The 16,259-nt window shown below is 44.2% G+C and overlaps 1 protein-coding gene across 6 annotated transcripts in view; it reads left to right on the top strand.

The window, feature by feature from the left end:
* Positions 1 to 16,259, top strand: part of LOC139535868 (inositol 1,4,5-trisphosphate-gated calcium channel ITPR1-like) — a 132,309-nt gene that overhangs the window by 16,243 nt on the left and 99,807 nt on the right. For all 6 annotated transcript variants that reach the window (XR_011667215.1, XM_071335737.1, XM_071335736.1 and 3 more), the window contains exons 14-23: positions 3,181 to 3,353; positions 9,762 to 9,881; positions 13,381 to 13,575; positions 13,971 to 14,222; positions 14,473 to 14,614; positions 14,735 to 14,888; positions 15,129 to 15,319; positions 15,540 to 15,672; positions 15,759 to 15,813; positions 15,955 to 16,120. Coding sequence is in view for 5 of the 6 variants with exons in the window: in XM_071335737.1 (XP_071191838.1) it covers positions 3,181 to 3,353; positions 9,762 to 9,881; positions 13,381 to 13,575; positions 13,971 to 14,222; positions 14,473 to 14,614; positions 14,735 to 14,888; positions 15,129 to 15,319; positions 15,540 to 15,672; positions 15,759 to 15,813; positions 15,955 to 16,120 (1,581 nt within the window). In the remaining variant the exon portion in view is untranslated. The remainder of the gene's footprint in view (positions 1 to 3,180; positions 3,354 to 9,761; positions 9,882 to 13,380; positions 13,576 to 13,970; positions 14,223 to 14,472; positions 14,615 to 14,734; positions 14,889 to 15,128; positions 15,320 to 15,539; positions 15,673 to 15,758; positions 15,814 to 15,954; positions 16,121 to 16,259) is intronic.

Below are 16,259 nucleotides of genomic sequence, written 5' to 3'. Positions count from 1 at the left end.
TGTGGCTGAAATAGTCGAATCCACTAATTTGAAGGGGTGTCCTGCAAGCAGTCACCATAGACTTCCAGTCGATGTGCAAACCCTAGTTTTTCAATTACACTAACACTAGTTAACAACTTCCTTCAAACTGCACGCAGAGACATAGACTGTGTCCACAAGTTAATCGGACTCTGGGGAAGTACAGTTGAAGTTGGAAGTTTACATACACCTTAGCCAAATACATTTAAACTCAGTTTTTCACAAATCCTGACATTTAATCCTAGTAACAATTCCCTGTCTTAGGTCAGTTAGGATCACCACTTTATTTAAAGAATGTGAAATGTCAGAATAATAGTAGAGAGAATTATTTATTTCAGCTTTCATTTCTTTCATCACATTCCCAGTGGGTCAGAAGTTTACATACACTCAATTAGTATTTGGTAGCATTGCCTTTAAATTGTTTAACTTGGGTCAAACGTTTCGGGTAGCCTTCCACAAGCTTCCCACAATAAGTTGGGTGAATTTTAGCCCATTCCTCGTGACAGAGCTGGTGTATAGGCCTTTTTGCTCCCACACGCTTTATCAGTTATGCCCACAAATTATCTATGGGATTGAGGTCAGGGCTTTGTGGTGGCTACTCCAATACCTTGACTTTGTTGTCTTTAAGCCATTTTGCCACAACTTTTGAAGTATGCTTCAGGTCAATATCCATTTGGAAGACCCATTTGCGACCAAGCTTTAACTTCCTGACTGATTTCTTGAGATGTTGCTTCAATATATCCGCATAATTTCCCTTCCTCATGATGCCATCTATTTTGTGAAGTGCACCAGTCCCTCCTGCAGCAAAGTAACCCACAACATGATGCTGCCAACCCCGTGCTTTACGGTTGGGACGGTGTTCTTCAGCTTGCAAGCCCCCCCTTTTTCCTCCTAATATACCTAAGGTCATTATGGCCAAACAGTTCTATTTTAGTTTCATCAGACCAGAGGACATTTCTCCAAAAAGTACGATCTTTGTCCACATGTACAGTTGCAAACTGTAGACTGGCTTTTTTATGGCGGTTTTGGAGCAGTGGCTTCTTCCTTGCTGAGCGGCCTTTCAGGTTATGTCGATATAGGACTCGTTTTACTGTGGATATAGATACTTTTGTACCTGTTTCCTACAGCATTTTCACAAGGTCCTTTGCTGTTGTTCTGGGATTGATTTGAACATTTCGCACGAAAGTACGTTCATCTCTATGACACAGAACGCGTCTCCTTACGGAGCGGTATAATGGCTGCGTGGTCCCATGGTGTTTATTCTTGTGTACTATTGTTTGTACAGATGAACGTGGTACCTTCAGGCGTTTGGAAATTGATTCCAAGGATGAATCAGACTACAATTTAGTCTGATTCAGAGATCTACTGAGATCTACAATTTATTTTCTGAGGTCTTGGCTGATTTCTTTTGATTTTCCCACGATGTCAAGCAAAGAGGTACTGAGTTTGAAGGTAGGCCTTGAAATACATCCACAGGTACACACCTCCAATTGACTCAACTGATGTCAATTAGCCTATCAGAAGCTTCTAAAGCCATGACATCATTTTCTGGAATTTTCCAAGCTGTTTAAAGGCACAGTCAACTTAGTGTATGTAAACTTCTGACCCACTGGAATTGTGATACAGTGAATTATAAGTGAAATAATCTGTCTGCAAACAATTGTTGGAAAAATTATTTGTTTCATACACAAAGTAGATGTCCTAACTGACTTGCCAGAACTATAGTTTGTTAACAAGAAATTTGTGGAGTGGTTGGAAACGAGTTGTAATGACTCCAACCTAAGTGTATGTAAACTTCCGACTTCATCTGTAAATAAACGGCTTCACTGCCCAAAATCCTGAAGTCTCCCTTTAATGTAAAGACCATGCCATTCATAGAGAGCTGTAATTGAATGTGGTGTTCAGTCAGTGTGTCAACTATACTCACATTCTGCCTTCATCAAACTTTCCACGACCCCATCCCTCCCTCCCAGGGTGCAAGACACGCACCCCCGCTCTCATACATACGCACGCACACACACACACACACACACACACACACACACACACACACACACACACACACACACACACACACACACCACACACACACACGATCGCACTCCTAGAGAAATAACTTGCATTGTCCATATACACTCAGACAGACACAGAAGGATGTCTCTCTGCTCTCACTTTCACATACTGTGCAATTGTTGGAATGGTGGCTGAATTCAGCTGAAGGAGGAAGGCTGTCTGATGTCTGTGGAAAGGCTCTGTCTCAGATGAATGCTGGAGGCCTTTGATACTGCCGCACTAATACTGTCTCCATTAGCAGGGACCGTCATTCTCTCTGTAGTCTAATGACGTTACACTGGTCAGTCCAGTTGAACAATTTCAAGAAAATTGGGAAATTACCCATGGGAGAATTGTAAGGTAATCTGTGGAATTTACGTGGGGAATCTTAGATTTGATCTTACAATGAATACTAAGAAATTACTTTAGCCTACATTAAATTAATTGTTGAAGTAATGAGTGGGAAGGTTAGGTCAGGAATACTGAGACAACAATGGGAAAGGGGGATATCGTGTCAGTTGTACAACTGAATGCTTTCAACTGAAGTGTGTCTTCCGCATTTAACCCAACCCCTCTGAATCAGAGAGGTGCGGGGGGCTGTCATAATCAACATCCATGTCTTCGGCGCCCGGGGAACAGTGGGTTAACTGCCTTGCTCAGGGGCAGAACGACAGATTTTTACCTTGTCAGCTCGGGGATTCGATCCAGCAACCTTTCGGTTACTGGCCCAACGCTCTAACCACTAAGCTACCTGCCGCATAGTCTTAGTGAACTAGTAGCAACCTGGATCACATTATGAACACATTGTCATTAAAACTCTATATCAAAGTGGCTAACCATTCAACAGAGTTTACATTATTTGATTGACCTGATTCACGATTATTTATTTGACCTCATTCAATAGCATGGCATCAATGTAACATTTGCTATTTAGTAGACACTTTTATCCATTGAGTGCATAGATTTTCGTATGGTTGGACCCAGCAGAAATCTGGCCCACAACCCCTAGCGGTGCTTGTGCCATGCGCTTACTAACTGAGCCACACAGGACCACAATCCCAATGTTGGGATAATGTTTGACTAAGATCAGGGGCTGTGTTTGTCCAATAGGAGTACATAGCCAAGCAGTTTCGCTTCATGCAGAAGCAGATCGGTTATGATGTTCTAGCTGAGGACACTATCACAGCCCTGCTCCACAACAACCGCAAGCTGCTGGAGAAGCACATCACCGCTGCAGAGATAGACACCTTCGTCAGCCTCGTCAGGAAGAACCGGGAGCCCAGGTGTGTGTGTGTGTATATATGTACAGTACCGGTCAATAGTTTGGACACACCTACTCATTCAAGGGTTTTTCTTTATTTTTACTATTTTCTACATTGTAGAGTAATAGTGAAGACATCAACACTATGAAATAACACATAAGGAATCATGTAGTAAACAAAAAGTGTTAAACAAATCAAAATATATTTTATATTTGAGATTCTTCAAAGTAACCACCCTTTGCCTTGATGACAGCTTTGCACACTCTTGGCATTCTCTCAACCAGCTTCATGAGGTAGTCACCTGGAATGCGTTCAATTAACAGGTGTGCCTTGTTAAAAGTTATTTTGTGGAATTTCTTTATTTCTTAGTGCGTTTGAGCTAATCAGTTGTGTTGTGACAAGGTAGTGGTGGTCTACAGAAGATAGCCCTATTTGGTAAAAGACCAAGTCAATACTATTGCAAGAACAGCTCAAATAAGCAAAGAGAAATGACAGTTCATCATTACTTTGAGACATGAAGGTCAGTCAATGTGGAAAATTTCAAGAACTTTGAAAGTTTCTTCAAGTGCAGTCACAAAAACCATCAAGCGCTATGATGAAACTCTCATGAGGACCGCCACAGGAAAGAAAGACACAGAGTTACCTCTGCTGCAGAGTTCATTAGAGTTACCAGTCTCAGAAATTGCAGCCCAAATAAATGCTTCACAGAGTTCAAGTAACAGACACAACTGTTCAGAGGAGACTGTGTGAATCAGGCCTTCATGGTCGAATTGCTGCAAAGAAACCACTACTAGAGGACACCAATAATAAGAAGAGAGTTGCCTCTGCCAAGAAACACGAGCAATGGACATTAGACCGGTGGAAATCTGTCCTTTAGTCTGATGAGACCAAATGTTTGATTTTTGGTTCCAACTGCCGTGTCTTTGTGAATTCAAGGCACACTTAACCAACATGGCTACCACAGCATTCTGCAGCGTTACACCATCCCATCTGGTTTGCCCTTAGTGGGACTATCGTTCGTTTTTCAACAGGAAAATGACCTAACACACCTCCAGGCTGTGTAAGGGCTAACATCCGGCGCTGACAGAGATGGCCGCCTCGCTTCGCGTTCCTAGGAAACTATGCAGTATTTTGTTTTTTATGTGTTATTTCTTACATTGTTACCCCAGGAAATCTTAGGTTTTATTACATACAGTCAAATCAAAGTTTATTTGTCACGTGCGCCGAATACAACAGGTGTAGACCTTACAGTGAAATGCTTACTTACAGGCTCTAACCAATGGTGCAGGAAAAAAAGTTGTGCGTGTGTGTAGGTAAGTAAAGAAATAAAACAACAGTAAAAAGACATTTGAAAAAAGAGTAGCAAGGCTATATACAGACACCTGTTAGTCAGGCTTATTGAGGTAGTATGTACATGTAGGTATCGTTAAAGTGACTATGCATATATGATGAACAGAGAGTAGCAGAAGCGTAAAAAGAGGGGTTGGCGGGTGGTGGGACACAATGCAGATAGCCCGGTTAGCCAATGTGCGGGAGCACTGGTTGGTCGGGCCAATTTAGATAGTATGTACATGAATGTATAGTTAAAAGTGACTATGCATATATGATGAACAGAGAGTAGCAGCAGCGTAAAAGAGGGGTTTGGGGGACACACAATGCAAATAGTCCGGGTAACCATTTGGTTACCTGTTCAGGAGTCTTATGGCTTGGGGGTAAAAACTGTTGAGAAGCCTTACACCGCCCGGGGTAGAGGTCCTGAATGGCAGGCAGCTTTGCCCCAGTGGTGTACTGGGCCGTACGCACTACCCTCTGAAGTGCCTTGCGGTCGGAGGCCGAGCAATTGCCGTACCAGGCAGTGATGCAACCGGTCAGGATGCTCTCAATGTTGCAGCTGTAGAACCTTTTGAGGATCTCAGGACCCATGCCAAATCTTTTTAGTTTCCTGAGGGGGAATAGGCTTGTCGTGCCCTCTTCACGACTGTCTTGGTGTGTTTGGACCAATCTAGTTTGTTGATGTGGACACCAAGGAATTTGAAGCTCTCAACCTGCTCCACTACAGCCCCGTCGATGAGAATGGGGACGTGCTCGGTGCTCCTTTTCCTGTAGTCGGGAGGAACTATTGGATATAAGAGCAACATCAACTCACCAACATTACGACCAGGAATACGACTTTCCCGAAGCGGATCCTCTGTTTGGCCCACCACCCAGGACAATGGATCGGATCCCAGCCGGCGACCCAAAACAACGGCGCCGCAGACGGAGCGGTCGTCTGGTCAGGCTCTGAAGACAGGCACATCGCGCACCGCTCCCGAGCATACTACTCGCCAATGTCCAGTCTCTTGACAACAAGGTAGACGAAATCCGAGCAAGGGTTGCCTTCCAGAGAGACATCAGAGACTGTAACGTTCTTTGTTTCACGGAAACATGGCTCACTCGAGACACGCTATCGGAGTCAGTACAGCCACCTGGTTTCTTCACGCATCACGCCGACAGAAACAAGCATCTCTCTGGTAAGAAGTATGCCGTATGATTAACGAGACGTGGTGTGATCATAACAACATACAAGAACTCAAGTCCTTTTGTTCACCTGACTTAGAATTCCTCACAATCAAATGCCGACCGAAAGAATTCTCTTCGATCATAATCACAGTCGTGTATACTCCCCCCCCCAAGCAGACACATTGAGGGCCCTGAACAAACTTCATTTGACTCTATGTAAACTGGAAACCACATATCCTGAGGCTGCATTTATTGTAGCTATGGATTTTAACAAGGCTAATCTGAAAACAAGGCTCCGTAAATTTTATCAGCATATCGATTGTGTGACCCGGGCTGCCGAAACCCTGGATCATTGTTATTCTAACTTCCGCGACGCATATAAGGCCCTCCCCCGTTCTCCTTTCGGAAAAGCTGACCACGACTCCATTTTGTTGCTCCCAGCCTATAGACAGAAACTAAAACAGGAAGCCCCCTGCTCTCAGGTCTGTTCAACGCTGGTCCGACCAATCGGATTCTACGCTTCAAGATTGCTTCGATCACGTGGACTGGGATATGTTCCGCATAGCGTCGAACAACAACAATGATGAATACGCTGATTCGGTGAGCGAGTTTATTAGAAAGTATATCGGTGATGTTCTACCCACAGCATCTATTAAAACATTCCCCAACCAGAAACCATGGATTGATGGCAGCATTCGCGCAAAACTGAAAGCGTGAACCACTGCTTTTAATCAGGGCAAGGTGACAAATACAAACAGTGTAGCTATTCCCTCCGCAAGGCAATCAAACAAGCTAAGCGTCAGTATAGAGACAAAGTGGAGTCGCAATTCAACGGCTCAGACACGAGAGGTATGTGGCAGGGTCTACAGTCAATCACGGACTACAAAAGAAAAACCAGCCCCGTCGCGGACCATGATGTCTTGCTCCCAGACAAACTAAACAACTTCTTTGCTCGCTTTGAGGACAATACAGTGCCACTGCCCGCAACCAAAACCTGCGGGCTTTCCTTCACTGCAGCCAACGTGAGTAAAACATTTAAAAGTGTTAACCCTCGCAAGGCTGCAGGCCCAGACGGTATCCCCAGCCGCGCCCTCAGAGCATGCGCAGACCAGTTGGCTGGTGTGTTTACGGACATATTCAATCAATCCTTATCCCAGTCTGCTGTTCCCACATGCTTCAAGAGGGCCACCATTGTTCCTGTTCCCAAGAAAGCTAAGGTAACTGAGCTAAATGACTACCGCACCGTAGCACTCACTTCCGTCATCATGAAGTGCTTTGAGAGACTAGACAAGGATCATATCACCTCCACCCTACCTGACACCCTAGACCCACTCCAATTTGCTTACTGCTCCAATAGGTCCACAGACGACGACGCAATCACACTGCACACTGCCCTAACCCATCTGGACAAGAGGAATACCTATGTAAAAATGCTGTTCATCGACTACAGCTCAGCATTTAACACCATAGTACCCTCCAAACTCGTAATTAAGCTTGAGACCCTGGGTCTCGACCCCGCCCTGTGCAACTGGGTCCTGGACTTCCTGACGGGCCGCCCCCAGGTGGTGAGGGTAGGTAACAACATCTCCACCCCGCTGATCTTCAACACTGGGGCCCCACAAGGGTTTGTTCTCAGCCCTCTCCTGTACTCCCTGTTCACCCATGACTGCGTGGCCATGCACGCCTCCAACTCAATCATCAAGTTTGCAGACGACAGGTAGGCTTGATTACCAACAACAACGAGACGGCCTACAGGGAGGAGGTGAGGGCCCTCGGAGTGTGGTGTCAGGAAAATAACCTCACACTCAATGTCTGCTTGTCACAAAAACACTCACAAACTTTTACAGATGCACATTCGAGAGCATCTTGTTGGGCTGTATCACCGCCTGGTACGGCAACTGCTCCGCCCACAACCGTAAGGCTCTCCAGAGGGTAGTGAGGTCTGCACAACGCATCACCGGGGGCAAACTACCTGCCCTCCAGGACACCTACACCACCCGATGTCACAGGAAGGCCAAAAAGATCATCAAAGACAACAACCACTTGAGCCACTGCCTGTTCACCCCGCTATCATCCAGAAGGCAAGGTCAGTACAGGTGCATCAAAGCGGGGACCAAGAGACTGAAAAACAGCTTCTATCTCAAGGCCATCAGACTGTTAAACAGCCACCACTAACATTTAGTGGCTGCTGCCAACATACTGACTTAACTCCAGCCACTTTAATAATGGCAAAATGTATGTAATAAATGTATCACTAGCCACTTTAAACAAAGCCACTTTATGTAATGTTTACATACCCTACATTACTCATCTCATATGTATATACTGTACTCTATACCATCTACTGCATCTTGCCATCTTGATGTAATAAATGTATCATTAGCCACTTTAAACAATGCCACTTTATACACTGCTCAAAAAAATAAAGGGAACACTTAAACAACACAATGTAACTCCAAGTCAATCACACTTCTGTGAAATCAAACTGTCCACTTAGGAAGCAACACTGATTGACAATACATTTCACATGCTGTTGTGCAAATGGAATAGACAAAAGGTGGAAATTATAGGCAATTAGCAAGACACCCCCAATAAAGGAGTGGTTCTGCAGGTGGTGACCACAGACCACTTCTCAGTTCCTATGCTTCCTGGCTGATGTTTTGGTCACTTTTGAATGCTTTCACTCTAGTGGTAGCATGAGACGGAGTCTACAACCCACACAAATGGCTCAGGTAGTGCAGCTCATCCAGGATGGCACATCAATGCGAGCTGTGGGAAGAAGGTTTGCTGTGTCTGTCAGCGTAGTGTCCAGAGCATGGAGGCGCTACCAGGAGACAGGCTAGTACATCAGGAGACGTGGAGGAGGCCGTAGGAGGGCAACAACCCAGCAGCAGGACCGCTACCTCCGCCTTTGTGCAAGGAGGAGCACTGCCAGAGCCCTGCAAAATGACCTCCAGCAGGCCACAAATGTGCATTGTTTGATTTCACAGAAGTGTGATTGACTTGGAGTTACATTGTGTTGTTTAAGTGTTCCCTTTATTTTTTTGAGCAGTGTATAATGTTTACATACCCTACATTACTCATCTCATATGTGTATATACTGTACTCTATACCATCTACTGCATCTTGCCTATGCCGTTCGGCCATCACTCATTCATATATTTTTATGTACATATTCTTGTTCATTCCTTTACACTTGGGTGTATAAGGTAGTTGTTGTGAAATTGTTAGGTTAGATTACTTGTTAGATATTACTGCATGGTCGGAACTAGAAGCACAAGCATTTCGCTACACTCGCATTAACATCTGCTAACCATGTGTATGTGACAAATAAAAATTGATTTGAAGAATGAGAGTGTTACATCAGATGACCTGGCCTTCACAATCACCCGACCTCAACCCAATTGAGGTGGTTTGGGATGAGTTGGACTCTTGCAGAGTGAAGGAAAAGCAGTCAATAAGTGCTCAGCATATGTGGGAACTCCTTCAAGACTGTTAGAAAAACATTCCAGGTGAAGCTGGTTGAGAGGAATGCCAAGAGTGTAGAAATAAAGAAACCCTTTTGACCGGTATTGTATGTGATCACTGTGCATGCTCACATGTTTGTGTGTGCAGTACATGTTTTTGGTACAGATTTTAATGTGTTAATTTGCATGTCTTGATATCGGTCTGTATGCTCTTTATAGCCAGATATGTTAATGTGTTCTATGTAATTGAATTGAAGACATCAAGGGAGTAAAACACTGTGGAGTGTATTTTAAGCTGCTTAAGGTCAGATGGTATGTTTTCCTCTGTCATTTAATTGTGGTCAAGTTAAGCTTTTGGGGAATTTTTTATTGGAGACTGATCATAGGTCTATAGAAACATGTGTTTGTTTTTGTGTACATGTGAACGTCATTGTCCATTGAATGATCTGTGTGTGTCTTCCAGGTTCCTGGACTACCTGTCTGACTTGTGTGTGTCTATGAACAAGTCTATCCCTGTAACCCAGGAGCTCATCTGTAACGCAGTCCTGGACCCCACCAACGGAGACATCCTCATAGAGACTAAGTATGCCTCCTCGCCTCTCCATTCCTCTCCTCTTTTCCTTTGAAGAATCAATCAATACCTTTATAGAAACATATTTTCTAAACAGTTAACAATATCCGGTGGTTGTTGGTCTATAGTCTATCACAGGTTGTTCTAGTATGGTAGAAAAAGAGCTCGATATTCAGTGCAGTACTACTCTCTTTAGTGAAGTGTGTTCAGTTGGATCTCTTTCAGTCGTACAGATCAAGTTGCTCAAGGTGACAATATGATGGAGGTGTTTACTCCTGGAGCACCCACACGATGACCTTGAGCTCTACAGAACAATGAGTCCTCATGGTTGTCCTAATGGACATGCCTATCTACAGTGCCTTCAGAAAGTATTCACACCCCTTGACTTATTCCACATTACCATCATGCAGCACAGGATGGTCCAGCCTGCACACACAACCAGGTTTATGGTTAATAATAATAATATATGGTATGGTCATTTAGCAATATACAGTGCCTTCAGAAAAGGCAAATTTTGATGTTACAGCCTGAATTTAAAATGAATTAAATTTAGATTTTTTTTGTCCCTGGCCTACACACAATACCCCATAATGTCAAAGTGGAATGTTTTTCCAAATGTTTACAAATGAATTAAAACAGCTGAAATGTCTTGAGTCAATAAGTATTCAACCCCTTTATTATGGCAAGCCTAAATAAGTTCAAGAGTAAAAATTTGCTTAACAAGTCACATAACAAATTATATTGACTCACATGATTTTTGAATGACTACCTCATCTCTGTACCCCACACACAATTATCTGTAATGTCCCTCAGTTGAGCAGTGAAATTCAACCAAAGACCAGGGAGGGTTTCCAATGCTCACAAAGAAGGGCACCTATTGGTAGATGGGTAAAAAGAAAAAAAGCAGACACTGAATATCCCTTTGAGCATGGTGAAGTTATTAATTACACCTTGGATGGTCTATCAATAGACCCAGTCACTACAAAGATGAATACACCCAGTCCAATACCAATACTCAGTTGCCGGAGAGGAAGGAAACCACTCAGGGATTTCACCATGAGGCCAGTGGTGACTTTAAAACAATTACAGAGTTTATTGGCTGTGATAGGAGAAAAGTGAGGATGGATCAACATTGTAGTTACTCCACATTACTATCCTAATTGACAGAGTGAAAATAAGGAACCTGAATAGAATAAAACATATTCTAAAACATGATTCCTGTTTACAACAAGGTGCTAAAGAAATATTGCAACAAAAAAATTGGTAAAGCAATTAACTTTTTCTCCTGAATACAAAGTGTTATGTTTGGGGCAAATCCAATACAGCACATTACTGAGTACCACTCCATATTTTCAGTCATAGTGGTGGCTACATCATCCTGTGGGTATGCTTGTAATCGTTAAGGACTGGGGAGATTTTCAGGATAAAAAATAAACAGAAGGGAGCTAAGCACAGACAAAATCCTAGAGGATAATCTGGTTTAGTCTGCTTTCCACCAGAAACTGGGAGAAGAATTCACCTTTCAGCATGACAATAACCTACAACACAGGGCCAAATCTATCCTGGAGTTGCTTACCAAGAAGATGGTGAATGTTCCTGACTGGCAGAGTTAAAGTTTTGACTTAAATCTGCTTGAAAATCTATGTCAAGACCTGAAAATGGTTGTCTAGCAATGATCAACAACCAATTTGATAGAGCTTGAAGAATTTTGAAAAGAATAATGGGAAAATTTTGCACAATCCAGGTATGGAAAGCTCTTAGAGACTTACTCAGAAAGATGCCAAATGTGGCTCTACGAAGTATTGACTCAGGTGTTGAACTTTTATTAATTAGATATTTCTCTATTTCATTTTCAATACATTTTCAATCATTTCTAAAAGCATGTTTTCACCCTGTCATTATAGGGTATTGTGTGTAGATACTTTTTTTTAAATCAATTTTGAATTTGAGCTGTATAACTCAGCACAATGTGGAATAAGTCAAGGGGCATGAATACTTTCTGAAGGCACTGTAGTAGAGAACAACATGTAGCCATTCAGTAAACGTCTGTTCTTTCAGACAAAACAATGCTTGCCGACTGCAAAGCACTTAATATCTCCATGTGTGCCATGGCTTGAAAGTGCAAGGCTTGCATTCATTTGTACTTATGTGTTCTGTTCTCAGTGCTACACAAATGAAGAGGCAGGTTTACTCTCAGAACTCCATGTGAAGCTTTTTGGTTCAACCAAAGTGTATTCCCGAGCTATATGAGGCCGATGACGTGGATTAAGGCAGCCCCCCGCACCTCTCTGATTCAGAGTGGTTGAGTTAAATAAGGAAGACACATTTTGATTGAATGCATTCAGTTCTGCAACTGACTAGGTATCCCCCCTTTCCCCTAAATGTGTTAGTAGTGTGTATCGTCACGCCAACATGTTTGTATGTACCTCAAGGATGGTCAACTGGCTGTGTGTGCAGGCTTTTGTTCTAGCCCAGCTCCAACACACCTGATTCAGCTAATCCGCGTTTGGTCTTCACTTTAGACCACATTTACTTTACCAGTGTTTCCGAGCAGGGCTGGTACAAGACTGGTGCTGTCCAGGTTTGAGATCATACTGTTTCCACTCCCTGAATAGTCATGGTTGTGATGGGTGATTGGGTAATCTGAACCTAGATCTGTGGCTAGAGGGCCTAGCACTGTTCCTCTCCTCCCCAGACTGGTGCTGTCTAAGTTTTGAAATCAGGGCTGCGGTTCAAACTCATAAAAGACACCCTCGTTCACTTACCCTCGCCTTATGCCTTTGGGGGAATCCCCGTCACCATCTTGGTAGGTGGTCCAAATGATTAGCCAAGCAAGGGAAGTTTGTAACGTAAGCCCCTCAGCCCTCGTTTTTAGTCAGCTTTGCGAGTGTACAATTATGTTCACTCCGGGGCCTGAAACTGTACGATGTACAATTGTACATCCGCTAAGAAAAGTCAGCCACACTTAACAACATCAATGGAGAAGTCAACATACAAGTGTAAGTAAAAAGGTTAGAAATTGTGCTACTAATGCACACGACGGCACAAACACCTATTGTTAAGGTAATTATGTTTTTGTTTGGTTAGCTTTTGGAAATTGTAGAAATAAAACATTTTCCTTCTTCAGAAGTTCCAGCTAGGCAGGCTAACGTCAGTTAGCTAATTAATTTGCTAGCTATCATACAGTAGGCGTATATTAATAATTATATAGTTAATATAAGTGGACATGCAATCATAATTGACTGTAGCGCATATAAAGCACCCACAAGCTACCAGTGGCTGAAAACACAATCACTGTGTAAGGGTGGTCCATTTTAAAAATCATTCCTTAGTCCCTTGCCCTGCAAGTGTATACTCGTCACACTTCATGATACGTCATCAGAGGGGATATGGTGTGTCTTTTAAGTGTTTGGACTGCTGACCAGATGTTGTTTCCCCCCTGATAATTATTGCTGATAGGGTAATCTGATCCTAGATCTGTTCTTATAGGGAAAACTTCTCCCCTCCCCAGATTGGTGCTGTCAAGGTTTGAGATCGAGGGAGCGTCCATCGGAGAGAACTCAGTGGAGTCTGAGGAGGACGAGGAGGAGGTGTGGCTGTTCTGGAAGGACAGCAGTAAGGAGATCAGAAGTAAGAGCATCAGAGAACTTGCCCAGGATGCCAAGGAGGGCGCCAAGGAGGACCAAGAGGTGGTCAGCTACTACAGGTCAGAAACAACACCCGGCCTTTTCTCCTCTTTACTGTCTGTGACTGTAGACAGTCAATAACTTCTGTGTTGGTCGAGATGCTAGTGTGTGTATATGCTGGTTTCATCCTTGCTTTTGGAAATGGGATCCTGCACATTGGGAGTGGATGAGGTAAGTACCCACTCCCTCTCCCCTTAGAAGTTCCGATGAGTACTTGGAAAAGGTCCAATATAAATGAAATCATTCATAGTCCACTTTTATTCTGAAACTAATGATATGAATTGATTATTAAAGTACCAGGAAGTAGAGAACCAGTATGCACCATTAACCTTTCTGTTTGTTGTCTCCCTCCTTGCCTCTGTGTCTCTAAATATCCACGCAATGTTGCCCCTGTCCCTACGCCTTTCTCTCCCAGGTACCAGCTGAACCTGTTTGCGCGGATGTGTCTGGATCGTCAGTACTTGGCCATCAATAAGATCTCTGGCCAGCTGGACGTGGACTTGATCCTGCGCTGCATGTCTGATGAGGACCTGCCTTACGACCTGCGCGCTTCCTTCTGCCGCATGATGCTGCACATGCATGTGGACCGCGACCCCCAGGAACAGGTCACGCCTGTAAAGTATGCCCGCCTCTGGTCTGAGATCCCCTCCGAGATCGCCATTGACGAGTGAGTGGCAGGGCCGACGGCCTATCAGGGTTGGGGAAAGGATTTAGTAGCTGGGACAATGGCCTATCAGGGTTGAGGAAAGGAATGACTATCATGTCCAATGGCCATCAGGAAGGGAGTAAGTGGAGTGAAGGAGTGAATACAATGTCATAGCCTTATCAGTCTTGTGTAGTGTGAGAGTAGCATTAACATGGTAAGAGTTAGAGTCATAAGTTGTCACCTGTCCCCTACCTGTATCCCTTGCTACCAGCTATGACAACGACGGCACATCCAAGGATGAGATCAAGGAGCGTTTTGCCCTGACCATGGAGTTTGTCGAGAACTACCTAAGAGACGTGGTGTGTCAGAGCTTCCCATTCGCCGACAAGGAGAAGAACAAACTAACCTTCGAGGTAATTGGTCAGTCCATCTAGAGACTCAACCCCTATTGGTCATAGCAGAATGAGTCTCAGTAGGACATGGATTTGCACTAGCTTTGTTCTCTCTTCCCATTTCTTTCGGTCTGTTCCCAGGTAGTGAATCTATCCAGGAACCTCATCTACTTTGGCTTCTACAACTTCAGTGACCTGCTGAGGCTGACCAAGATCCTACTAGCCATCCTGGACTGTGTCCACGTCAGCACCATCTTCCCCATCAACAAGCTGGAGAAGGGAGACGAGACTAAAGGTAGGGCACAGTAACACACTGCCCCCCAGAGGGGTGAAAGATCAAACATCAGTGGGGCTTGAATAGAGTTGCAAATTTCCAGAAACATTCCTAAAGTTCCCAGGTTTTTCTCAGAGATTCTGGGATTTTGCAACCCTGAGCTTGAGCATTATTCACCCCATGGCCAACAAAGGACCGAACAATTGTGCTCTCTAATACATGATGGATGGCCCAATCATGTGTGCCTGCGTGCGTTTCCAGGCAGTAACGTGATGCGCTCCATCCACGGAGTGGGGGAGCTGATGACCCAGGTGGTCCTGAGAGGAGGGGGTTTCCTGCCCACCAACCCCATCAACCCCCCCAACGGGGACCAGGTCAAGACCCAAACAGAGCCGGAGAAACAGGACATCCTTGTCATGGACACCAAGCTCAAGATCATAGAGATACTACAGGTAGAAAGGCACACACACACACACACATCACTATCGATGCATACATGCAGTGGACATACTGTATACACTCCTTTGCAAATATCCTTCCCCCGAACTTGGTTACCCTCCTTATCCCCAACCACTCATCCATATCCCCCATTGCTTATCCTAATATAATCCCTCTACTATACAATAGTCTTACTCATTTAGTATGTGTCATGTTCCTCCCGTCTCTCTGCAGTTCATTCTGAATGTGCGTCTGGACTACCGGATCTCCTGTTTGCTGTGTATCTTTAAGAGGGAGTTTGATGAGAGCAACTCCCAGTCAGATCTGTCTATAGCAGGAACCCATGAGGGACCAAACAACATGCCAGGTGGGAGAAGAATTCATCTTATGGCAGCCATCACTTGGCATGACACCTCTTTGTGTGTTTCTAAGGTCACTGAATTGTTTTCTCAGGAGCTCTGGACTTTGAGAACATAGAGGAGCAGGCAGAGGGGATATTTGGTGGAAGGTAACTGTTGTGATACGCTAAACCTGCAACAATTAGTCTGGCTCATTTCAGTTCATTTTTCATACTTGGCATGGCCAATTCAGTTTGTTGTGTGTGTTTGTGAATGTGTTCAAATATGTGTGCTTGTGTGCCCACACCCAGTGAGGAGAACACCCCGTTGGATCTAGATGACGATGGTGGTAGGACCTTCCTGAGGGTCCTCCTCCACCTGACCATGCATGACTACCCTCCCCTGGTGTCCCGAGCCCTCCACCTGCTCTTCAGACACTTCAGTCAGAGACAGGAGGTTCTACAGGCCTTCAAACAGGTACTCTACTGCTACCCACCCACCCACCATACAACTAGTATACTGTATATACTAATGATGCATAGGCCAGGGATCTTTTTGATCCGCATCTGACCTGCAGTAAAAAATGTACTGACCTTCACCCGCCTAATGTAATATA

The sequence above is a fragment of the Salvelinus alpinus genome, chromosome 12 (genome assembly GCF_045679555.1).
Source record: "Salvelinus alpinus chromosome 12, SLU_Salpinus.1, whole genome shotgun sequence".
NCBI classification, from domain to species: domain Eukaryota; kingdom Metazoa; phylum Chordata; class Actinopteri; order Salmoniformes; family Salmonidae; genus Salvelinus; species Salvelinus alpinus.
Note: the sequence above shows the minus strand (reverse complement) of the source record. Positions and strands in the feature narration are given on the sequence as shown.